General features: G+C 42.8%; 1 protein-coding gene across 1 annotated transcript in view; it reads left to right on the top strand.

Moving 5' to 3' along the window:
• The first annotated feature begins 2,121 nt into the window (after positions 1-2,121).
• The window catches only part of atp10d (ATPase phospholipid transporting 10D), a 31,839-nt gene continuing 6,937 nt past the window's right edge, over positions 2,122-27,023 (top strand). The window contains exons 1-14 of the mRNA XM_076300743.1: positions 2,122-2,516; positions 8,909-9,305; positions 11,018-11,212; positions 17,036-17,240; positions 19,219-19,304; positions 20,406-20,512; positions 20,778-20,909; positions 22,152-22,264; positions 22,731-22,983; positions 23,705-23,916; positions 24,263-24,439; positions 24,789-25,539; positions 25,826-25,932; positions 26,046-26,172. Of these exons, the coding sequence (XP_076156858.1) occupies positions 9,016-9,305; positions 11,018-11,212; positions 17,036-17,240; positions 19,219-19,304; positions 20,406-20,512; positions 20,778-20,909; positions 22,152-22,264; positions 22,731-22,983; positions 23,705-23,916; positions 24,263-24,439; positions 24,789-25,539; positions 25,826-25,932; positions 26,046-26,172 (2,755 nt within the window). The 5' untranslated portion in view covers positions 2,122-2,516; positions 8,909-9,015. The remainder of the gene's footprint in view (positions 2,517-8,908; positions 9,306-11,017; positions 11,213-17,035; positions 17,241-19,218; positions 19,305-20,405; positions 20,513-20,777; positions 20,910-22,151; positions 22,265-22,730; positions 22,984-23,704; positions 23,917-24,262; positions 24,440-24,788; positions 25,540-25,825; positions 25,933-26,045; positions 26,173-27,023) is intronic.

Genomic DNA, 27,023 nt, shown 5'->3' with positions numbered 1-27,023 from the left:
ATTCTTAACCAGGACAAGAGAGAGCACAGGAGAGATATGGGCAGAGAGAAGATATTGCATGTGAGGCATTCCATGTCAAATCAGACCAAAATCCAGAACAATGGTTGCTGTAACCGTCTCAGATTTTGCTCATAGTTTGTCTACCTAATGTTTAGGTCACAAAAATAAGACCTGTAAAATATATATATAAATAAATATGATATTTAAAATAATATAATAAATAAATATTTTTGTTCAATTCTAATGTTTTCATACATTATCTTGGAGGCCAAAAAAGTGCAAAACTGGTGATATTGAGGGTCTTGTAAACTCAGTTTTGTATCCCCAATAATTATTTTGTCTGCAAATGCTTTATTAATGTCTAAAATCTTCAAACCTATTATGTGGAGAGTTCAAATGTTGGTAGGCCTTACAACATTAATGAAACATATGTAGAGAAAAAAATAATGATTGATACCAAATGCGTACAAAAACAAGCTTATACTACCCATAATGTCACACATTTTGCACTTTTTTCCAAATATGCCTTACAAACTTTTAATGTTCAGTCATACTGAGAACAGGTATCTTCCACCCTACAAAGTTTGGGCTGCTTATGAATAATACTTTTCATTATATTAATGCCCAAACATTGCTTACCAGACAATGTGATTTTCAAGCTGTAAAACTGAAGTAATTTCAGAGGCTGAAAATAATATGAAGACATAGGATTTGAACAGAAATATTTTACAGGCCTTGGTTTAGGAACCCATTCTTGATACATACAAAGTTTGAACAAAATCTGAGAAGGTGCAGCAACAACCTTATGATTTGACACGGAATGTGTCATTGTCATTACATGTGTCATTGCTGTCACAGGTAGCTTACCCTTCTCTTTTTTTGCCATCTCATGATTGGGACGCTTTCAACTATAGCACTTTAAGGGTGTAGGCTTTGTGTTAACTTTGAAATCATTGGTCACATTCAGCCTAACCATTCACATTGACCAGGGATTCCTAGGTTACTTCCTACTTCACCTAACCTTTATAAACTGATAATAAACTGCATTGGCAGTCAGGAAACAATGTATGTAGGCCTACCTTTGTTGTACATAAATGTACACATTTTACCGACTGGAATTTTTTTGACCCGTCACCCTTTGTGCTGAAGGAAAAGTTAGTGGTGCCAGACTATCTCAGTGAAATGAAAATGAAGTTGATTATAATAGGCGTCGCCAGCTAATAAATAGGTCCAGTATCATCAGAATGGATTCCTACATTGTATTAGGCTAGGCTAGGCTACTTTATCCTTAGTAGTGTGTGTACTGCGAAATTTGGTTTCGATCCAATAACAAGTAAATATAGAACCAGTATTACCGATACCGATATGTGTTACTAAAAGCAGCACTTTTATGTAGGGGAGAACAGTGTGTCATGATTTATGACGTGAAGGAAACATCAATATGCTAAATTTGAATACATTTCCATGACCACTAATGGTTAAGTGATTTCCACTGTTAATAATTTACAAACATTTCAACAAAGAAACATTGCAAAGAGGCCATGCAAGATGTGAAAGGAGTGGTGTTTGCAGACTGTAGGCTAGTCCTTGGTGAAACAGGAGCAATCCATTGTGAATGTAGATGAGAGATATTGGTGTATAAGTGAACTGAAATCAAAGTATTGATCCCATCACGCTGGTATTGATCCGATACCAATACCAATGTTGGTATCGATACTATAGATATTTGGATCGATATGCCCACCTCTACTTCTTATAGGCCATATTTTTGGAGGATGTTGTGCACTAACACATCTAGCACTGGAAAAGCCTACTTAAATGAAATGTCATTTAGTTGAATTTATGTCAATATTTTACCTAATGCCCTCCTGATGATTTATTACATTTTATTAAATATTTTCTTGAAGCCACCCTACATTTTTTGTGTGATCTTTCCCTTTATCATGCAATGAATTGACTGAAAACTGCTACTAGATATGTCCAGGTTGAAGTCAAGTTTTAGCCTATATAATAGTTGTGACAGGTTATGTTTTTCATTCCTAACTGCCAGGTCTGTCACAAATGGGAACAGTCGTGTAATTTGCAGACAGTCCCTTACACAGACCCTAGCGAAGCCTAGGCTGTTTAAGAAGAAGAATGGCCCAGTGGCTAATGCTGGCCTAGTGTTTCATGCTCTGAATTCGTGTAATAAAATGCCATCCTTTGTAGAGTCCACATATAGCCTACGATTCGGAAGTTCAACATCGAAGATGCTGTAAATGTCACTTGCTTATCTTCACTGCGATTAGGCTACGGAGGAGGTGTAACTTGCCTCACCAACAAGAGCGAGGTTTTTGTCTGAACTCCATCTGCGCAACTCAGACACTACCATTCATTGTAGCCCGGATACAGCGTTGTGAAGGAAGGAGCTTTTCTGAAAGCAACTGGCTACAAAAACAACACCGGACAATGTTGCTGCAACCCTAAACTTTATAACACTGTGCGGCTGTCCTTGGGTTGGAGGTGATGCTAAGAACGTAAGTAGCATAACGGTGATTTTCATTTAGTTTTTTTGTTGTTGTAGTGCTAGTTCTAGCTCATGGAACAAAACTGATTAAAAGTCAATAACGTTAGGCATTCTTAGACAGCATCCTTTCCTTTTTTTGTGGTCGATTGGTAGAATACTAGGCCTAACGTTTATAATGCAAACAGACTATGCATATGTGTGTCTGACTTTTTTACTTGGGAATTTTGGCACAACGTCAAATCGCCGCAGAAGTTAGCTTTCGGACGTGACTTGTACAGAAGACTTGCACAGTGAATAAGCCAAGCTTAGCAAAGATTCAGATGTCTTTGTCCAACTTGTTAGATAGCTTGTTCACTTAACTTTATGTTTGTTTCGATGACTAAAACAACTCAAGGCATTCAGATTGTGCATTGCCATAACTATGCCCGGTTTGTTTGTTCAGTTTGACAGGCTAAACTAATTAGGAACGAATAATCGGCAAATCCTCTAATAAATCGCATAAGGAAACTAATAGGAAACTGACCTAAAATAACACCGATAAGATGAACGTGTGAGCATGCGGCCTAAAGTTAGCTGCTACTATACCGACAAGTGACAACCTGTAAATGTTTAAAATACGTTTTTAGTAGGCCTAATTAATGTTTCCCCTGTAACGTTAGCCTACAGTTTGTCTCATACGGAGTGGATAGCGTTGGTCTTCAAAGTTCTACGGTATTTGCCTCGAGAATTTCGAGTTCCTGAACTCTTAAAATCCCCCACCCAACCCAACCTACAACTCCGGGAATCAATGTACAGTTACGACTGGAGGTCTCAGTCAAAACGGCACAACTTTTAAGATATGTCGGCATGTGCACGGTCCCTTTTAAATAAACATAACATGGCCTACATAGTAGTGTACCTCATTCTGTCCTGAGGTGACATTGCTTTACTGTGACAATGATAGCCAAGTGCTGGCACAACACTATATTGGATTAACAGTGTTTCAGCTTACATTATATTTTTGGTGTTGTTTACTGATTTTTCATTAAATGGACGCACCCTCATTAAAGTGGTGGAACATTTAAGTGATCTCTCTTTACATAAAGCCCTTTGCGAAGACTATTAGACCAACTTGCAGCAAAATACCATGAAATGTCATACCTGCTGTTGTCAGTATAGGTTATCTCTGAAACCCTTTGGGTTCTGGGACTGCGGATTTCAAAAGTAATATATGTAGGCCTACACAATTGGTTGATCAGTCAAGGCCAGGTTGCCATGCCTGTAAGGGAAAGGCCTGTAGTCGCATGACTCGCATGAGGCTTTTGTGATTAAAAGCATCACAGCCAGAACTTCACGGTTCACCAAAAGTATCCCCAGACAGTAGAGCCCTCAACACTGCACAGTACCTGGTTACGTCCTCCTCAGAGTCGGTTTTAAGGCACTAACACTACTGTTTTGTTTTATTTATCTTTTTTATTTTGTTTTATTGTGTAAGTAATTTATTAACTATAGGGCTCCAGACACTCCTGTATTTGATCCATTTGCATTTTATTCTGTCCTCTGTGTAGATGTCTTGTGCTGTGTACGCTGTCTTACTGTGTTTTGTCTGTCTGTACTGTATGAGCCTAAGCACTAAACCAAATTCCAGGCGATGTTCCATCGCACTGGCAATAAAACATTGACTTGACTTGACGTGAGGCTGTTAGTTGTTGAGTGTTGTTCAGCGTATTGGGACTACCCTTTGTGATTTAGAAGAGTACAAGTGTGTGCCAGAGAGCTCCAAGAATTTTTCACTATGTGGAGAGGTATGTTCTAGAGAACTTAAATGAGCTGAAGGCAGACATTGGATTTCATATAGGACAGAATATTTGTGGAGAGGATACAGCTGTATGTTTACAAACAGATGTTACATGATTAGTGATTAGCTGATACATATTCACTTAATAGGAGACTAACACATGTGCACAGACTCTCTCACTCTCTTGCCTCGCTACTTTCATTTTGTAACATTTACAGTAGACCACGGTGAGGAGTTTCGGGTCCCACAGCACACAAACACACTTGGGCACCATGGCCTAGCCTCACATGATCTCCCCAGTGCTCAAGCACAGATCTTAAGTGGTGCCCCTGGAATGAGAGAGAGAGAGAGAGAGAGAGAGAGAGAGAGAGAGAGAGAGAGAGAGACTCAACTACCAGGAGATCATTGGCCTCCGCTTGTTGCCTGAATTAATACACAGTGTTGGGGAGTAACGGAATACATGTACCGGCGTTACGTATTCAGAATACAAATTATGAGTAGCCTAACTGTATTCCGATACAGTTACAAGTTAAATAGTTGGTATTTAGAATACAGTTACATTGTTGAAATCAATGGATTACATGATGATACTTCTCTGTTTCATAAGTTTGTTCACTCTCTAAATAAATTAAAGCAACTAAAGCTCCTGAAAGCAATGAAATTGTTTACATGTTTAAATCCAAGCCCCGCCGTCTTGCACTAGCCTCAAAACGCAGCCAGCGCGCATTATGGACACGTCATCGGAGACCCTGAAATGACTGTTTGCACAGCAAATTAGGAGTAAAGTAAGTGGAGGTAACTCCTGTTCCTCACTGATCGTGGTTCCTGATGTCTGTTCAAAGGATATTTTCCCAAGTAGGCCTAGGCTACTTCGGCCAATCGGTTACACAGTTTGCTACGCAATAGGCCTAAGCAAAGCCCAGTTCAGACCTACAATAAAACCAATCTCTAAAATAGGCACTGCATTCTAAGTTTTTTATTCTAACTTAAAATAGCTTTATGGATTATTATTTTTTCTAATTAGATCTACATTTACGTTATATGGTGCAGCCTCTGAAGAATTATTCTTGCGAGTAGGCCTAGCATATTTTAACGTGCGGTTTTTGATTAGATCACGTTTATTTTGAGAGCACTGATATACAGTCCTAGCCCATTTTTACATTTACAGGTCATTTGCGTTCCACCTGTCATATGCGCCCCTCACTTGTACTGGGTTGATGCCACCGAAAAATCTCACAGGCACACCTTAATTATAATTTCTGGCTACGCCCTTAAAGTAGCCTATTTATTTTGTTTGTTTTAATTAGCCTAGTTGCCTGCTGTAGTTTTAGTGGTCACCTTGCTATTTTAAAGTTGTATCAGGTAGCTTAGTTGACTTTACATTCTCCTATGTGGGCCTAACACCATTTGCGCCATTTGGAACAGAAAAACACACCAGAATAGGCCTGTTTAGTAGGCCTATAAGCAGGATTTGATGGCCGCATTCCTACCCTTATAAAATGCAATTCAATGCGGAAGTAATCTAAGTATTCAGAATACGTTACTCAGATTGAGTAACGTAATGGAATACGTTACAGATTACATTTTTGGGCATGTATTCTGTATTCTGTAACGAAATACGTTTTGAAAGTAACCCTCCCAACACTGTTAATACATGAGATGGTGATCTAATAAAACTTCCCTTCTTGCTTGCTTCCCTGTGACGATCACATGGACACAAAAGATCCCCCAAGGCAATGAATATTGAACAATACAATGCTGGTCTTGCGGAATTCGATCCTAAGGCTTTTTATAATTAGTCATAAGGGATATATCAACAGCCTCAGTCTTTATCAGGCAAATGTTTTAGAATGGAAGGACGGCTGATGTGTTGGATTTCAAGAAGTTACTCAAATAGTGCAGAATTCTGTAGAATAGACAACAACAACATGCAAATTGAATTGTCAAGCCCACCTAAACCATCAGGTTTTACAGTAGGACCATGCCATCATAAGAGTACTTAGATGTGAGAGAGTTGTAGTAGTGTAACTTAGAGGTAAATAAGCTCTAAGAGTTTTGCAGAAGTAACAGCAATCTCAGTTCCTCAAAAGGTGTACCAAAAGCACTGCTTCTCAAAACACAGTTTCACATGGCCAGAGACGATTGCAGAGATTACAGGGGAAGCTCAGCCTCCTAAAATATCACAGAAAATGTAATCAAATACTACTGTATTACATTAGCCTACTATTCCAACTGGAACATGCAAAAAACGGTTTTACTGGTCATCTATCGTAACTTCCCGCCCCTAATGCATTGCTGTGACTGCACAATCCATCAAAAACCCCATAGACGCTCGGTTTCACTAGACTTTCAATGGCACTTCAGATTTCAGTGCAGAAAAGCTAGATGTTTATTGGACAAACGCCCCAAAATCGTAATTTCCAAATAAGCCCGGCGTCTCTGGGAGTGAATGGGGCAGTGGGATGGCCCGGACACCGAGCTTCTGTATGATTAGGGTTGGGTAACGACCCCTGTAGTTTTACCGGTACCGACCAAATCACGTCGGTATTACCGAGTATTGGTTCACGTGAAATCGAACGGTGCTAAATTTTGGTAATCTTTATGTGCATCAGGAGCGGAGTGCACCATCTGAGCACATGTCTGAGTGTAACATTATGTCTATCTCAAAAGCGAAAGTTATTATGGCTAACTTAATATGCACCAAAGCGAAAAGTATTATGGCTAACTTAATATGCACCATTTAAACCTGCATGTGTTGCGCCAGGAGCGGGCATAAATTATGAATCAGAATAGTATCCCTGGTAAGAACTTAAAATAATAGTAACAGTTGACCGAGTGCTATGAAATGCACCCATCGTTTTGAATCGCGAGTGAGCTGAATCCATTCATAACGGTAAAACAAGACTTTAAATAGTTTGATATGTGACAGGAATGACCCCAATGATCTTCCCTGCAGCTCTCACCAGTACCACACCAGTAACCCGTAGGTCAACACACTCTCCACTGCACAGTGGTAAAAGTTGACCATGAGTCTCTGGGGCAGTTTTGACCACCTCAGCTTCCTGTGGAAGAAGAGGCACTGTTGGGCAGATGAATGTACAGAATAGTCACAGAAAAATAACGCTTGTAGGCTACCAAATAGCACTGGTAAACTGGTAAAATGTAGCCAAGCCAGCTGCCATGTCTCAGAACTCTATACTGTTCGGTCTATTCTGGGTTTTGGGGTTTTGAGAATGACTTTGAACAGGTCATTCTGACCTCATCCAATGAGATCATCCTGTGTTCTATGAGAAATGTAATTGAACCTGTAAGGTCATGAGGCGACTTTATGGTCACACTTATTCAGAATGTGGAATGTCAAATCAGTTACATACTGTATTTATGACTCCAAAACCTATTTTCTGACTAATGGTATTGTTGATGTAACCAGATGAAACATGTGAAATGTCATTATGTAATTGCTGAATAACCCCCCCCCCCCCAAAAAAAAGTAAATAAATAAATAAAATTAAACATTATAGATTATAGGGAAGAAATTATTTCACTCATTCATTGCTAACTATGTCTCATAATTCTGAAATGTACACAGAATTATCTGTAACACTTTCTATGTAGGTTGTATTTATAACGCCTTCGCGCTTCGCGTCGGACAGTTCACGCCTCCGCGTCGTCCATTTATTTCTGATAATGGACACCTCGTCGGGCATTATCCCTTACATAACCACCACCACAAAATATAGGACCGTGTCATGCCACTTTTTTGTGTTTGTGTAATGTGCTCAGAGCATTGATAATCAGTTTGATTATGTGTGTTAGTTTAAATGAAAATAAAGTGAACTTAAAATCATTCCTTTTGTCTTTACTGTCCAGGCTCTCATTTCATTGTACCTCATATTTGTTTATAATAACCTTATATCTATTTATAACAACACCTCATTTGCTCTACTTTACCTAAAGCTGACAAATAACACCTATGACATTAACAGTAATTTATAATATTGTGCATATGGGGTAAAGATGCTAGACTCGGTACTTAGTTCATTGCACCCTTTAATTACTCAGTGAACTTATATCTGTCAATAATAGGGTCATATTCTTGTCACTTTACTTAGAGCTGACAAATAACACTTATAATATTGCATAGCTGTTTATAATTCTGTGCTGTATGGAGATGTATAAATTATTATCACTTTACATATACTTATAGATATATATAGGACTACAGTAAAAGTAAAAACTCTTTATGCATCACTATACGCATTTAACAAAGCAAAGTAGTTATGATGCATCATAAAACTGACAAGTGAGTAGGCAGATCTTGACACATTTATAATGCATTATTCAGATTAATTTAAAATTATAATCATTCATAATTAGCTGTCATAATGCATCATGAAGTTGGTTATGACGACTTGTGAATACATATAGATGGTAATAATGAGCATTACAATGCTTTATAGACACCTTATAAAACATTATGAATGCATTCATAGGGCGTTATAAATACAACCTTCATAGAAAGTGTTACCGAATGATCTATATTATGTTTTCCTACTTGATATATGGGACGTACGTATGTTTTGCATTGTGACGCTCTGTGTGTGTGTGTGTGTGTGTTCGTGTAGGTGCAGCACAGCTGTATGAGCCCCACCACAGGCTCTGCTTTGCTCTTCCAGTGGCCTGGAGTGAGGCCCCCACCGTCTCGCCAAGGCCTCCAGGTCTGGACCGACCGATGGAGCGGCTCCACTGGGTCCGGCACCGATGGCAGCAGATGGTGGGCGTGGACGTGGGGAGGGGCTGGTACTCTCCCGCCGCCCCTCTGTCCTCCAAGAGTCCGCTGGACGCTCAGGAGCCTCCTGCCCACCGGCTGACGGGGAAGAGAAGGACCGTGGTGGCTCGCTGTGGCCCCAACCAGTCTGAGCATCACAGCGTTTGCAAGGGTTACCCGGGCAACAGCATCAGCACCACCAAGTACAGCCTGCTCAGCTTCATCCCCAAGAACTTGTTTGAGCAGTTTCACCGGTGAGTCTTATCTTTGTGCATGCTCATAAAGTCATACACACACACTCACAAACATCCACACACATTCACACACATTCAAACATGCAGGGATTGGTACACATACATAAAGAAGCTAATTAGATATGGGAAATTAAGACAGACGAAACAGACAAAAACAGAAATAATCAGATGACTTGGGCAGTGAAAGAATTCATGCATGCAAAGTATCACACAGACCATTAATAAAGTATGCGGAAGATTTTACAGTTGCTAGATAACAAACAGAAGAGAAGGCTAGACTAAGGAAGTAAAATAATGTCTTTAGTACAAGCAACAAAAAGGGTGAATCCAAAGTGAGAAACCTGCCATGTCTTGCTTTAGTTTCAGACTACTGAGAGAACTAATTCTGTTCCCGTTGCCCTTGCTACAAGTATAGCATTTCATGTGTACAGAGGCTAATATTAACATGGCACCTCTCTCACCCGATAGTTGAGCATGGATCAAAACGATAGTGGAGACAAACACAGTGCTGAGAGAAGGAAATCAGATTAAGAAGGAAAACCTGTCAGGTGTGTTTAGTCACCTGATGATTAATTCACACACACACACACACTCGTTCAACTCCAGACTTGAATTTTATAGGCTTGTACAGCTTAATAACTGCGATCCCTTGGTCAAAGACTGTGGATTGCATAACCCCTGTGGGCGTTTATGCAGACAAGCCCCAAATTGCATGCTGTTGACTGGACATGTATGCCAATGGCTTCAAGGACCTTTGTTAACACAGTTAAGGAAATGGAGATCTTTTCCAAACATTTAATTTTGACAGAGCAAATAACTGACTTTCTGTAAATCTGACTGTATGGAGCAGATTACGGTACTCTTAAGTGTGGTTTGGAAGGGCTGGAAATATTCAGTTAATTTCAAGAACTATCCAAATAAATCAGTAAGTCTGTAGGTACTGCTAACCTAAAATTCACTGGCAACATTGCTGATGCACAACAGGAATAGTATTTTGAAAAGGTGCCAAATGTTTTTTGACATCAATTGTCTAAACTGCCATGTGGTCCACCACTTAACATGTTTGTGTGGGCACTCAAATTTGAAATATGGTCCGCAAGCAAAAAAGCCTACTGTTGATTACTGTAAGACTGCACATTTGGTACATATCTGTGTTGAACCTAACATCCTGTACCTAAACAGTTCGGTACGAATATGTGTACCTTTACACCCCTAGACAGGACATGTAGCCTTTAACAGCACTTGCCAGACAACACGTGGCAGAGACAGTACAGTAGCATACACAAGAGTAACTTGACAAAAGGCCGCAGAGATCAACATGTTAATGTGTGTGCAGAACTCTGTGGACTGCTGCCTGGTGGTGAATTGAAGAAGTTTGCTTTTCGATATTGTATGATTTTGCTAAATGCATTGGTGGTGCTTGTGTTCCTATAGCACAACTGCAGGAGTTCTGGAGCAGCCGTAATGGCACCGCCTGGCCATCTGTCACCATTGTAAATCTGTGTGGCTTTGGATAAAAGCGACCTGCTAAGTCAGTCAACTGGTAGAACAAGTTGTTAACAGTAGAAGTTTCAGTTCCCTGAAAAGCACACACACTAATTCCAAATGTGCTTTTATGTACTGAAAGTTGATATGAATGTAAAGTTGTGTATATTTGTTTGTTTGTATGTTTGTTTGTTCATGCCTATGTGTCTTCTGTGGGCTGTGTCCAGGGCGGCCAACCTGTACTTCCTTTTCCTGGTGCTGCTGAACTGGGTGCCTGTTGTGGAGGCCTTTCAGAAGGAGATCACCATGATCCCCCTGGCTGTGGTTCTCACGGTCATCGCCATCAAAGATGCCCTGGAGGACTATAGGCGCTACTGCTACGACCAGAAGATCAATAACAACAGCGCTTCGGTCTACTGCGGGTGAGTCAGGGGGTGGGAGTTACAGAGCGTACTGTGTGACTATTAGTCAATGTGTGTGGTGTGTGTGTGTGTGTGTGTGTGTGTGTGTGTGTGTGGGTGGGCCAGTAAGAGTGCAGAGAGCGGGCAAGTTTTCAGCTGAGAGATTAATTATAAGTATAAGTATATATACTCTTTTGATCCTGTGAGGGAAATTTGGTCTCTGCATTTATCCCAATCCGTGAATCAGTGAAACACACTCAGCACACAGTGAACACACAGTGAGGTGAAGCACACACTAATCCCGGTGCAGTGAGCTGCCTGCAACAACAGCGGCGCTCAGGGAGCAGTGAGGGGTTAGGTGCCTTGCTCAAGGGCACTTCAGCCGTGCCTACTGGTCGGGGTTCGAACCGGCAACCCTCCAGTCCGAAGCGCTAACCAGTAGGCCTTGGCTGCCCCCACACTGTGTGTGTGTGGGCCAGTGAGAGTGCTGAGAGAGAGGGCAAGTTTTCAGCTGAGAGATTAATTATGTATAAGGTCTAAATGTGATTTACTGGATGGACAAATTGGTCAAAGATGGAACAGGACACTTATCCTGTTGTGTGGACCTTAAAGAAGAAATCTGGCGATTCGGCGAAAAAAAAGTCCCATATTAAAAGTTCCTGTTGTTGCAATTTTCACTGTTACTGGAATTTCCTTCCTCCACTTGCTGGCCATTCTTAATTTTGATCTGTGAGCTTGTTATTATTAGTAGAGTTGGACATACAGTACCAGAGGGTAGCAAGAGGTCAGTTGCAATGGCACCTCATGAGAGTTGACTACAACACCGCCTTCTGTTTGACGGCAGTTCAACATTTCTGAGTCACAATGTCTAAAGTATTTCCACATCCATAGATTACTGTCTAAATTCTAAAGGACCAAAATAGAATAGGCCCCTTATCTTCAGGCATGAAAACTCCTCACCTGTCGGAGAAATTCGCCATTTTGAATCCGACCACATTTTTTTTTTGTCATTTTGTAGTTTGTTTCCTTTATAAATCTCTGGTTTTAGGCAACTTCATACTCCATTGAAGTTATGCACTATTGGCAACAATGTCACTCACGCTTGTTTTGCTATGAAACGGCCATTTCCCTCTTCGCGCACCCTTCTCACCTTTTTCACCCCTGACCCGTTTTCATGCCTGTATCTTGTTTTATGGAAGCTACCTATCTGCTACCTAGAGCAGTCAATATTAACTCTTACTAGGCCTGCACATGGTGTCTTGAAGCTTTTGGCTGATTGTTTAATCGATCTGGAAATGTGTGAGTGTTGGGAGCCCAACCCTTGTTGGGACATGCATTACAGTTATAAACTTGACAGTGCGGCTTGTGTCTGGAAATAAAGTCTCTGGTGAGTAAAATCCTGCATCCCGGAAAAGTAAAAAACCAAAAAAACCAAAGTCCCTTTTGCAACTTTTACTACTCTGGAATTTATATACTAGTAAATACTAGTTACTGGAATTATATACTAAAAAATACTAGTTACTGGAATGTATTTCCTCACTCCAGGATACACTTAGCCTGGTAATACCTGACTCACTACTTCCTTTTACCTTGTGAAGTGAGTCTGGCCTCTCATGATTGGGAAATGTTTCCAACTCTAGCATCAAAATGGGCGTAGACTTTGTGTGAACTACTTCTGTGTGAAAATCTTTGGTCCAACCTATGGTATCCCATCACATTGGTCAATGATTCCTAATGTTACTTCCTACTTCACCTAAACTTTACAAATTGATAATAAATTGCATCGGCAGTCAGGAAACTATGCATGTAGGCCTACCTTTGCTGACAAGAAATTTACAAATCCTTACGAATGCAATTTTTTGATGTTTACCACAGACACTTCGAAACTATAGCGTCACCCCCTCTCATCTCTGATTGGCGAGTCACCCTTTGTGTCCGAGGGAAACATTGTAAGTGTAAGACAAGTGTATTGTCATGTGCCAGACCTACTGTATATCTCACTGAAAGGAGATTCTAGGTCAGTGTGGCCACTGGCCAGGCTAGGATACACTTGCTGACCATTTAATTATGTTTGACCAGAGAGGTTGTTAATTTTTAGTGGAGTCAGACATGCCAGAGAGAAAGCTAATTGAGCTGTCTTAGTCAGACACCTCAGCAGACCTGATTAACACAGTGTTCTTATGGGGAAAGCCAAAGACCAGCAATTGCTTTCTAAGAGAGCAGTCAAGTTGTCTTTATTGAAGGTATATAATGTTGAAGGCTGTATTGTTAACTAGTAAGTGAGACACAGAATGAATTTACTTAAAGATGTAAGCTGTGCTCTACTTTGGACATCAAGTACAAACCTTGAAGATACTTGTGTTTGTTGTGTGTGTGTACGTGTGTGTGTGTGTGTGAGTGTGTGTCTTTACTGATGCACATTAAATTGGATTGCCTACTCATTCAGCCCTTTGTCCCACCATCCCAACCCGGACGTGTACACATTGTAAAGTTCAACTTTGAGTTCATGACGCAACCAGAAGCTTTCCTTGATGAGGAGTGGCAAACCTTTCGAGAGATAGAGAGCTCTTGTAAATTGCTCAGACGCACAGCACAAGTCACGCTGGACGGCACCATTAACACTGCTGTTGGTTTTGGTGCATAGATTTTGAGATCGAAGCCACGGTTCCATTCACCTCTCCAAAGAGAAGTATGTTGACTGGCATCGGTGGAACGGTGGAACGATGGATCGACTCAATGTTCCAGCGCCGTCTTGACTGAATACTAGTGTGAAGCACACATCAATGTGTGTGTTTGTGTTGACTGTGGACATGCGTAAGAGGAAAAAACTATTACAATTTCACATTTTCACACAAAAGCTCACTTTGGATGAAGAGAGCCACTGAAGCTGTGAAGTGTCTATGGCTTGCAATGTTTTGAAGTGGATCTGCGGCTCGTCGCAAGACAGCGAGGGGAACAAGAGGAGGCTCGTGTGTTCTTTCCCGGAGGATGAGGAGTTTTCCCAGCTGTGGCGTTCCTACAGCGGGAACAAAATCCGCACCACCAAGTACACCTGGCTCTCGTTCATCCCCAAGAACCTCTTTGAACAGCTGCACCGCTTAGCTAATGTTTACTTCCTGTTCATCTGCGTGCTCAACTTTGTGCCTATCGTCAGTGCTTTCCAGCCAGAGATCGCCATTTTGCCCCTGGCCATAGTTATGTCCATTACTGCGGTTAAGGACCTGTGGGAAGACTTCCGGAGACAGAAGTCTGACCGAAAGGTGAACAACCTGCTTTGTGAGGTTTATGACCGGTAAGCACACACACACACACACACACACACACACACACACACACACACACACACACACATACACACATACACACACACAGGCTAACTCATACACACAGTCCAAAACATCTTAACAGAATAACCAGGTGTCCAGGAGTGAATAACCACTGTACACATTTGCCAACTGATGCATACTTACTCACACATTGGACACGTTTGTGTACAGTCCCGTAGTTGCAGCAACAGATTTATACCATTGGTGTCTCGGTTCCACCATGGAAACAGCCTGGAATGTGTATGTTTGTGTGTGTGTGTGTGCGTAAGATGAATGATTCCAAGAAGCCATGATTGTCCGCCTCCTTATTGTTCCTGTCAAGGTTTCCATGGTTGTGGACACCTCAACAGGCACAGGCCAGGAGGCATCGGGGGGGGGGGGGGAAGCTTCCAGTCATCTTTGCTTTTTAGTCTTGTCCCTTTCTGCAGTTTCACTGTCTGGAGGGAGTCAATGTTTAACTGACAGGACAATGGATATTTATAGAAGTGTGCTTTGTGTGTATGTGGGGAGGATGGTTTGAGTGGGTGTCTGTCTAAAGCTTGTACACATGAGTAACTTGCTCACTCTGACATGTGGTTGTGTTTGATGAGCTTCCCAAATGCACTTTACTTTACTTAACCGCATGTTTAATCTTCTCTTCTCTTCAATGCTATTATGCTCACCACTCACTTATCTATCTATCTTTATCACTGACACACAGTCACACCTATAGCCATCAACTATATACAAACATGCAGAGTGAACTTCGCCCCTCTAGAAGGAGAGGTAACTCTTAATGTTGATAGCATAGGGGAAGGACCTGTTACTTTGTTTTGACACTAACTGTTTAAAATTCATATTGTTGAGTTGATGACAACTTCAGAAGCAGTCTTAGACCAACTTCTGTTCTAAACCTATATAACCGTTATTGAATGAAACCAGGCTTGGAGTTTGGGGGGACAAGGGCCCACTATGTGGATACTGTTTTTAGAATTGATCTAGATTAAGTTATAAAGTGTTATCTTTATCTTCTACTGTCCTTATTGCTTAGTTGTTTTTTTTTATATTATATACTTTTAATTACTTTTTTCTGCTGTTAGTGAATGTGTGTGTGATGTCTGTATGCTACTGAGACTTTGAATTTTCCCCTGGGGATCAATAAAGTATCTATCTATCTATCTATCTATCTATCTATCTATCTATCTATCTATCTAAATGCTCAATTCATAAAAAAATAACAGGTGATGTGACGAGTTGTCCATGTTTTTGTAGGATATTTATATCTATTTCCTTCTCCTTGTCTCCATGCAGTAAACAGCGAGGTATTGCTTTTTGAATGCAATTTTTACCGGCAGTCAGAAAGTCATTAGCACATCATGATTTTGCTTAATTTTGTTGCAGTACTACAGGAACAGAAGTACAGGAACTTTAGGTGTTGGGAACTAAGTAGATATCATCTCATTTAAAAAAAAAAGTAAAACCTGAAGCGGTGTAGCCATGTGAATTTCCACATTTGTGGCACAAAGTCATTGTGATTTTACCGATGTACATCTCTTTTCTAGTTTAGCTCCATAGTGTTCTGTGTGGTCTCAACTGATGCACTTCAACCAGCATTTTTCAAAGGGCCAAAGCAGAAATCGTTCATGCTCTAATGTTTGATTTTGCATTGCTTTGGTGTGTTTAAGCTTGAATGAACTGCTTATACTTTCACTTCATTTGCTAGATTTGCAACAGTTGTTTTCTTCCAAAATAGACAAAGATCTAGATTAAGATCTAATTGGTTCAGCATCTGAGCTGTGGACGAGGAGATTCTGAGACAATTTTTCCACACTTAATCAGACATGTTACTGTATCAGGAAATCACTACAGGCAGAAGAGATCACTGTGATGTCTGCCTTTGGTGCTGGATCCTCCCTTTAGTACTCACATATTACTTGGGCGAATAGATTTTTCAATTTGTTTGCATAGTCATAGTCACATAAGACTATGTTATAATAGACAGACCTAGTCTCTGTTTTGAACATGCCAGAATTGAACATTATATCACCAGAATAAAGTTTAAAGTGTGTGTGCGTGTGCGTGTGCGTGTGTGTGTGTGTGTGCGCGTGTGCGTGTGCGTGCGCGCGCGTGTGTGTACGTGTGTTTTTGTGCATGTGCTATAGGAGAGGAGTACCGGTATGTACATTATCTCCTATAGCACACGGTGTCAGGTGTCTGTTTAGGATCAGGTAGCCTGCAGTAATGATTGTATCTGTGTGTGTGTGTGTGTGTGTGTGTGTGTGTGTCTGCACGTTGCACGCATGTGAAATGTTGCCCGGGTTGAAACTGGTGTCAAGGACCAGGTTATTTTGAGTAGTAATTAAATCATCCTTGTGTTTGTGTGTGTGTGCATGTGCGTGTGCACGCGTAAGATCTCTATAAATCTTTCCTGGGTTTAAGACTGATTGGCAATGAAATGATAATAACTGTGATTTATTTTTATTTTGGTGTGTGTGCGTTCGTGCGTGCGTGCGTGCGTGTGTGTGTGTGTGTGTTGTAGGAAGCAGCATGCATATGTGGACCGTCGCTGGGCTGAAGTGTGTGTGGGGGACCTGGTGCGACTGTGCTGTAATGAGATCATCCCTGCGGACATGGTGCTGCTCCACTCCTCCGACCCCAACGGTGTGTGCCACATCGAGACAGCCAACCTGGACGGGGAGACCAACCTCAAGCAGAGGGAGGTGGTGCGGGATCTGCCCCAGCAGGTGAGCTGGCTGTCTCTCTCCTCACTCACTCTTTTATTCTGTTCATTTGTGTCTTTGTTTCTTGGCACCTGTGTGCCATTTCTCTCTCTCCTTTTTCCTCTCTCTCTCTCTCTCTCTCTCTCTCTCTCTCTCTCTCTGACCCGATCTGACAAAATGAGTCACAAGTCGCACATTCTTTTTTTGAAATAAAGGCCGATTACTTCAAAATTGAAAATATAGATTTTTCTTTTTTGGCGTTACAGTATACGCCATAAAGAAGAGGCATTCAACTTGAATTTCCCTAAGCTTCATAGTCAAGACAAGAACGTAAAGCTACAAAAAATATTGGGCAAATCCTACCTGCCTGTAACTAGAGATGCACCGATTGCAATTTTTTGGCCGGTTCCGATTTTTCATAGAGTTTCACCTGCCGATACCGATTTTAGCCGATTCCGATTTCATTTCTTCTAACCATTTTACAGCACTCACAAATAGTTATTTTCTGTCTTTTCTTTAATAGAACATGTTAATATAGAAATGTAATCAACTTATCAATAATGAAATGGCTGTTAAAAAAATGGAACCGGTGATTAGACAGATTCTTCTTCAAGTCTAACTTCAGTAACTTTCTGATATGAAAATAAGGAACGGGGGGGGGGGGGTTCAGACTTCAGTACACTGGCATTCAGTTTAGTTACTGGGGGCGGGGGGGGGGTATTGATATAAGCTATGCGGTGTGTGTGTGTGTATTGCAAGACGTATATCAAAAAATGATGTATGATGTATTGTTTTACTAAATTGTGCAATATTTTACTAAATTGTGGGCCCGTTTACTAAATTCTGTCAAATGAATGCTACAATACTATGAATACACTACGGATCGCTATGAATATAGTACATTTGTGGTGTTTTTTCCTTGTTTCAATAACACATTTATATATTTCTATACGTTTTATAAGTCTCAGGACTACTGCATTTATTAATAGGTATGGAAAGGTGTGACATTGTAAGCTGAACTGTCAGACAGGGGGCGAAGAATGAGACAGACTAAATGTTAAAGTAAGGGAGTTATAAACAGACTACATGTTAAAGCAGAGGAGTTAAAGATGTGAATCAACAGGAAAGATAAAGGACCATAACCATATATGACCAAGGAAAAGGGAAGTAGACCACGTATGGCCCAGAAGGGAAAGCACCGACCCTTCACAGGCCAGACATGAAGCCATTCCACCAGACATGATCAGAATGTCACTTATTATGTCATAAGTCTCACATTACATAAGATTGGAAAGTACTGTAAAACCCAAATCACACAATAATAAGACATAAACACATTTTTTAATGTACAAACAGGGAAAGGTTTTCACCATTATAATAGGCTCAGTTCAATTTTGATGGGCTGAACGGCGTTCAGGTGATTTGTCATGGATTTGCACAAGTTGATTCTCAATAATTAGGTACAAAATATGTTCCGTATCAGTTCAATACGGAACACATCTTTTTCCTTTCAAATACGGGACAATTCCATATTTTACGGAAGGGTTGGCAACCCTAGCTGCAGTAGGCTATCAAACTATAATGCCAGTGTAATTATAATGCAAACTTTGCAAACTCAGCTGGGTGTTACAATTGCAGCAGGCGAGTGCATTTGACCGGCATAAAATTGGCATGTCTCAGACTGACCGGCCGGTCGCCGGTCACCAGCCGATCTATCGGTGCATCTCTACCTGTAACCTGCAACTTTAAATGTGATTTTCTCAGTTTTCCAATTAGAAATAGATGGCAGGAGACCATAATTCAAAAAGCTGTATCTTGACAACAATTCAAGATATGACTTTGACCAGGATATTGTAAAGCTCATGGTGGCCTCTGACCATTGATACCATAATCTCTGTTTTGAATTTTGGGTCACTGTGACCAGATCAGGTCACAAATCTGTTTAAAAATTTTTAAAAAATTCTCTCTCTCTAATACCGAGTTGTCTTTGTGTGTGCATTAGGGTTCTGAGTTCCACCCAGAAAACTTCAGCAGTCGTATTGAATGTGAAAACCCCAACAACAACCTGAGACGCTTCCGAGGATACATGTAAGGGAGCGTGTGTTTGTGTGTGTGTGTGTTTTTGTATGTGTGTGTGTGTGTCTGTGTGTGTGTCTGCTGAGCTGTGTATATGTGTCTGATTAGATGTACTAGTGCAGGGCCCATTCAAAACATCTGTTCCTGTAGAAAACCTGTTGGTCAATAACATGTCAAAAACAATTACAGCTAAGCCTTCGGTAATGTTTATGATAAACATACAATAGCCTAAGCATAATGTAAGCATTGTTGCATTGGACGTTTTTAACAGATCAAAATGGCATACAGTATCAGCAGTTTTGCGTTAAGGTTCATTTAAAAAATTTGATGGATAAGACAAACACCATTTCTGGAATGAATTCATTGTCATATGAAATGTGCAAAAGTGTGACTTTCCAAAAAGTGTGACTTTGTCACGCTCTGCCATTCGGTGCCTGTTGTGGAAGGGCTTATCTGAGGGCTTATCAAGAGTGTGGCATTCTCAAACCATCCTTTGTTGAAAGTGTTGCTTGTTTCAAATTGTTATTTGTTCATTCAAAGACCAAAGACAGAAGTATTCAATGGGTAGTGGCAGTTTATCACCCCGTCACTTTTTATGTTTTGAATAGGTCCTGCATTTTCATGTGGGTTGCCATGTTGTAAAATCCGCCGAATGTTTTTTTTTTTTTCAAACAAACAGCATCCATAGGCAGTCTCTACAGTATATTGTGGAGGACAGATGTGAAAATGTGCTTTACTGTTATCTTTCGTATTTCACATCCAAACATGATTGGCTACTCAACATAGCACTCACTGATATGGCTTTCTACCCGTGTGCACTGATTCAGTGCTGCGCAGTGTAAGAATGGCTACATCGACTAGAGCGGCATAAGGTCGTTTTAACTATATCTTTTGCGTTTCAGTGTCAAACTTGGCAAGACAGCTGCCAAGTTTGAATTCAGTTGGAGATAATCGATTAATAGACACACAGACAAACACACACATACAGATCGACAGATGTTCCTGTCAATAATGGATACAATTTCTGTCATGTGATTGTAATTAATATGTGTGTGTGTGTGTGTGTGTGTGTGTGTGTGTGTGTGTGTGTGTGTGTGTGTGTGTGTGTGTTAGGGAGCATCCGAGTAAGACTCGTGTGGGGCTACACAGTGACAACTTGCTTCTGAGGAGTTGTACTGTGAGAAACACTGAGACAGTGGTGGGCATTGTGGTCTATGCTGGTATGTATTCTAAACAGTATGTTTGTTGAAGACAATTATTCTTATCCAGTGTGTTTTTATAGGTTGTCTTATGTGGTTAGTCTACTTCCTGTTATAAGCAGCTTGCCCATTGTCGGATTGGGCTTTGCAGCTATAGAGGGTTTATGCATCAGCAAAATAATACAAATTTGTCACGTTTTTGTGGAAATGTGGTGCCACTGATCATCCATTAATTCAGATTGATGGATGGATAGATTTAGGGGAATGTGTGGTTTTGTTTTGCCAGGACATGAAACGAAGGCGATGCAGAACAACAGCGGTCCACGCTACAAGCGCAGCAAGATGGAGAGGCGGCTGAACGTGGACGTGCTGTGGAGCGTAGTCATCCTGCTGCTAATGTGTCTGACGGCTGCTGTCGGTTAGCATACAAATGCACACTATGCACATGTTCTCTATACCAGTGTTTCTTAACTGGTGAACCGGGACCCAAAAGTAGGTCGTGGAACTGTTCTGGGAGGGTCACGGAGTTGGCTTGAATGTTAAAATATGGGTCGCGACCATACCTGTCAACATTTAGCTTTCCAAAAACGGGGGGGGCAGTGTTTATACCGGATCTGTGTTTGCATATGTAGGCCTAATACGTTTCATACACGTGTTTCAACACTGCATTTCGGTCATTGCTTTTACCTTACCATTACCTTACGCATGCCAGTTATGTATCCACCAGCTGCCTGCCTGCAGCCTACTTCCAAAACTCCAAAGCTGCTAGCTGTCTGATTTGGTTCCGATGACACAAGTTCAGTGTATCAACAACACTCAATAACAGTTTATGTGATGTGTTAATCAATTAAATTCCCAACAATTTGACAACAGCTAGTTCTGGAGTAGGCCATTCAACTAGCCCGCTTGCTTACGACGAGACTCAGGCTGCGCAGTCGGCACCCGCTTCCTTATTTGGGTTTTGGGTTGCCAGGTTTTAGCCTATGACAAAACGGTTGAAATTGAAACTAAGTGATTATGTATGTATTGTGTAGGGTGTATTTCATACAAAATCTGGCAACATGGGAGATGTCAGACTAATAGAAAAAATGAATGGATCAATGATTTTAAAATGAAGTTTAATGGCCATGCAAATTACGGGAGTTTTCCGGGAGAAATAACAAAACGGGAGGGTGCCGGGAGATGACCTTGAAATACGGGAGAACCCGGGAAAACCGGGAGTGTTGACAGGTATGGTCGCGACTTAATGACCGTGGGAAACTGAGGGTCCCAAGGCCAGACCAGTTAAGAAACACTGCTCTATACTATACATATTAACTCATATACAGGTGTTCTCAGACATACCGTACAAACAAGGCCACACATACTACAACGCAAACTAGGAACAACAGGTAGAGGACATCATGTCTTATTTTAGTTCTGGTGAAGGTCTAATTTGTGGTTAGGATAGCAAATGCATTTTTTCTCTGATATGCATGCATGCATACAGACACACACAGACACACACACACACACACACACACACACACACACACACACACACACACACACACACACACACACACACACACACACACACACACACACGGTTTCTCTGCAGACATGCATGGTTGGTCTGGGTTTGCCTGAGATGGCTGTGTGTTTCTGGGTGATGGTGCAGGTCATGGCTTGTGGTTGAATAGTCTGAAGGACCCCATCTACTTAATCCCTGGAGACCCTCCTCCTGCACTGGCCGGCTTTTATATGTTCTGGACAATGATCATTGTTCTGCAGGTAACATACAACATGCGACTCACTCACACTCACATTCACACTCCTATCTCAACTTAAAGGTGCAGTCAGGGTTTTTACACGATTTCAAGGCCATACATATTTTTATCACATTCAGCAATTATCTCCTCACCACCACTAGCTGCCGATTTTGTGAGTGCACTGTAAAACAATGGTCTCTGTAGTCAACCCTGGCTCCAAAAACTAGAAACAAACAAAGTGGGGGCAGCACAAAAGCACAAATAAATGTAAACATAAACACAAACAAACATGACTTCCTGCAAAATCCCTGACTAAATGTACAATGTACAAGTTCCTGAATTATACTTCTACCCCAGCCACTTAATACACACACACACACACACACACACACACACACACACACACACCAAACCACAAACATACGTCCAGGCGGTTCCAGTCATGAAATCCTCTCACCGGTCATCCTCTGTGTCCCTCTCTCTGACAGGTGTTGATCCCCATCTCCCTCTACGTGTCCATTGAGATAGTCAAGCTGGGCCAGATCTACTTCATCCAGAACGACCTGGACCTCTACAACGAGAGACTGGACACGGGCGTCCAGTGCAGGGCGTTGAACATCACCGAGGACCTGGGACAGATCCAGTACATCTTCTCGGACAAGACCGGAACCCTGACTGAGAACCGCATGCTGTTCCGACGCTGCACCATCGCCGGAACCGAGTACCCTCACCATGAGAATGGTGTGTAACAAAGCAACCGTAAAGAGTGCAATGTAAATGGAAATATGCTTTGAAAGGCCAGTGAATGGTTAGAATGAAGAGGAATGAAAATGTTTGGGACCAATTAGAGAGGGGGTGTGGGGGGCGGCGATCAGGAGAACTAACCAGTCATCAACTAAGAGAGTGCTGCAAGATTGGGAGAACTGTTAAAGATAAGGAAAGCACCAGCCAAAGTGGCTTTTACTGATTGAGTGGATGATTTGAGGCTAGCCAGCTTGTTCTGTTCAGCTGCAGAACACAAGCCCCACCTGTGTGTGTATGTACACTCCCTATGTTGAGTACACACTGCGTTGCCATGGCGATGGCTGCTTTGTTTAGGTGAGAACATGTGGGATGGAGGTAGTTTTGTCAGTTATTACCATAATAATTACAGATACGTGTGCTTACATGCTCGGACATGAACACAGACAGTTGCAGATAAGTACCAGTATGCACACACATGAAGCAACACAGGCACTCTACAAACTCTCTGCATATCCTTAAAGAAACTGCAAGTGGACTTTATATGCTGTGTACATTCAGTGTTACTAAGACCACAATAGAACAGTACTAAAGCCATATAGCACCACTAACAAATTAACCTCCCACCCCCTCTCTCTCCCTCTCTCTAACACACACACACACACACACACACACACACACACACACACACATACACTTCTCTGTTGTGTGTCCCCTGCAGCTCGTGCTCAGGAGCTGTATGAGGAGCCGGCGGCGGAGGGGGGGTGCTCCAACACCCTGCGCTCGAGGACCAGCCATCGCTCCCTGAGCTGCCGCTCGCTCAGCTGCAACCGCAGCTCCACCTCGCTCAACACGCTCGCCCGCGACTCCGACACGCACTCCCACGACGACGCGCACCCAACACTGACCCGCGGAGCCTTCAGCAGTGCTATGGTGAGGGGCACACATTCACGTAAACATACACGTACACGTGCACGTGCATCTAAGCTAGAAAGCACATTTACATGGAGTATTTTTACACCAAATGTTGTTCTAGCCAAAGATCTTTGTAAATGAAATACACACACACACAAACACACAAACACACAAATCCTTCTTTGGATTTGTACATGTGCTGCACATACACGTGAATGGATGTGTGTTTTTGCTTACTCAACATGGGTGAGTGTTCTCATGCAAGTCCAGTGGGAGTTTTTAAGAGAGAGAGTGTGTTTGTGTGTGTGTGTGTGTGTTTGTGTGTGTGCGTGCATGCGCTCACGTGTGCCTGTGCCTGCTGCAGGAGTGTGTGGTGGTCCCTGACCCTCCGCTGCAGCTGAAGTTGGGGGGGCTCTCGTCCCCTCTGGCCCCTCCCCTCAAGCAGGATGCGGCGGAACTCTCGCACATCCTGGACTTTTTTCTGGCGCTGGCCGTCTGTAACACTGTGGTGGTGTCGTCCCCCACACAGCCGAGGCACATGGTACGTTCCAGTGGTCCCAGACCTATTTCATAAGTAAAGAGGTGGCATCATGGAGAGATTTGAGTCATGTTATTACTGTTTATCTAGAACAGGAGGCAACTGCTCCTTTCTTTTTGTGTTTGCATACCTACAATGGTGCTAATAACTAACTCATTTAGCAAATCCTCATGTTTACTTTTGCTATAGCAACTTAGTTTTTCTTCTGTGGAGTCACATAATAGAAATTGAATGCCTTTCTTAACATGGGTGTGTAGCAACATGGTGGCTACTTTTGAAGAATTGGGGGGGGAAAGAATTGACTATATCATTATATTTGTGTGTGTGTGTGTGTGTGTGTGTGTGTGTGTAGGTGCAGCTCCCAGTGACCCGCACCCCTCTGAGCACCCTTGAGGACATGAAGCTGCTGCTGCAGAAGCTGAGCCTGCCGCGCTTCGCCCTCACGTCGCCCACCTCCGCCAACGCCGGGGCCCAGCCCAACACGCCGCCCCAGCCCAGCCTCACCCGGAGGCTCTTTGCCCGCGGCCGCTCGGCCACCTTCACTCCCAACACTCCGCCCGACCCCCGCCATGCTAGCCCCACCGCTGGTGCCACCACCCCCACCACCCCCACCCCCGACGGCACCCCCAGAAACCTCACCCCCATCCAGACTCGCACTCCGTCCCCGTGCCCCTCTCCCTCTCCCGCCCCGTCCCCATCCCAGCTTCGGGCCCCCCTCACGGGAGCCTGTGGCCACACGAAGCCCCCCACCGGCAAAGACGCCAGCGGTGACCACAACACTGACACGGATGAGGATGACGATGACGATGATGAGAGCGAGGAGGAAGAGCAGCGGCTCTACGAGGCGGAGAGTCCGGACGAGGCGGCGCTGGTGCAGGCGGCGCGGGCCTACGGCTTCACGCTGCTGGGCCGCTCGCCCGAGCAGATCCTGGTCCAGCTGCCGGGCACCGGGCCGCTTTCCGTGCCCCTGCTGCACCTGCTGCCCTTCAACTCTGCCCGCAAGCTGATGTCCGTGGTCGTGCGCCACCCTGTCACAGGGCAGGTGGTACTCTACACCAAAGGGGCCGACAACGTGGTCATGGACCTGGTGTCCTCTGATGCAGGTTTGTGTCAGTGCGTGCATGAGCACTTTTGTTTGTTTGTGTGTGTGTGTGTGTGTGTGTGCCTTTGCTGTAGCCTTATATATAAACAAGTCTCATGTTTCCCACACACACCACATCAGACACACACACACAAACACCACACACACACACACACAGAGCATACAGATCATATTTGTCAAGCTACACTATCATTTACAGATAAATAAAGTGTTATTTGAAAAATAACTTTCTTGTATATATTACCTTACATCATTACTTAAGGTCTAACCCGTTGGTGTTTCCCTAGCTGGTGGAGACCGAACGAGCCAGCAGGCTCTCATAAAGGAGCAGACCCAGAGGCACCTTGACCAGTACGCCAGAGAGGGCCTCCGCACCCTGTGTGTGGCCAAGAGGGTACGCCGCCTCCAAACCCGTCCAACAGGTCCCGCAGACATACTTACAAGCGTACCTTACCAACAGCTGATCAGTAGGGTTCATGTTCTCTGGTGCTGTGTTGTGATTCGTAGGTGCTAGAGGAGGCGGAGTATGAGACGTGGCTTAAAGGACACATGTCGGCCGAGACGAGCATAGAGAACAGGGAGGAGCTCCTGCTGGACTCTGCACAGCGGATCGAGAACAACCTGACACTACTGGGTGAGGACTTCTCCATCAGCTTGACCTCAACATTGCGCCAACACACACGTTTCAGAACAGCTGTCACCCACAAAGTTCCATTGCACTACAGTAGTGTACCCAACGCACACCTCTCAAAACAGCATAGTTCCATTGCACAAGAGTACCTAACACACACCTCTCAGAACAGCTGTCCCCCCACAAAGTATCATTGCACAAGAGTACCCAACACACACCTCTCAGCATAGCTGTCCCCCCACAAAGTATCATTGCACAAGAGTACCCAACACACACCTCTCAGAACAGCTGTCCCCCACAAAGGTCCATTACACATTCACCATAGCTGCTTTCAGACATAGGTGTAAGTCCGCATGTTCTGCCAATATCAAGCGGTTGGGTCGTATATCTGAACAACATAACCGGACATTTGGAACTCCGAACTTAGCCGGCTCTTAGTATTTCGGATGGACATTATGTAAATGAGCTCATGTCTGAACGAAGCAAAGAACATGCAGAGATTCTGTGAAAGTGCGTGTTCGACCACGTTCAACCTGTTCAACCCACGTGGAGATTCTGTACATGTGCGTCGGTGTCATTCACACATACAGTAATGTCCGCATGTAAGCATCATATCTGAATCACCCGAAGGGTCGGACATCCGTTTGACAAAGACCCGCGATATAGTGCGGAGGACATGTCTGAAAGCAGCTCATGGCTGTCTCTTTTCACACAAACCCACCAGTTTTCATTATTAAGTGTTACATGCATACCCACGCACATGATCGACTGAACTTGACCTTTCTTCAATCACCCACCCACACACATTCCAGATGACGTTTGTGATTGTATGTCCTAAATCAAGCTGCACAGAA

This window comes from Alosa pseudoharengus, unplaced genomic scaffold (genome assembly GCF_046254945.1).
Source record: "Alosa pseudoharengus isolate Yale_2024_CS ecotype anadromous, Long Island Sound unplaced genomic scaffold, YU_APseudo_1.1 YU_APseudo_1.1_scf_22, whole genome shotgun sequence".
In the NCBI taxonomy this organism is placed as follows: domain Eukaryota; kingdom Metazoa; phylum Chordata; class Actinopteri; order Clupeiformes; family Clupeidae; genus Alosa; species Alosa pseudoharengus.
This window is presented reverse-complemented; position numbering and strand designations above follow the sequence as displayed.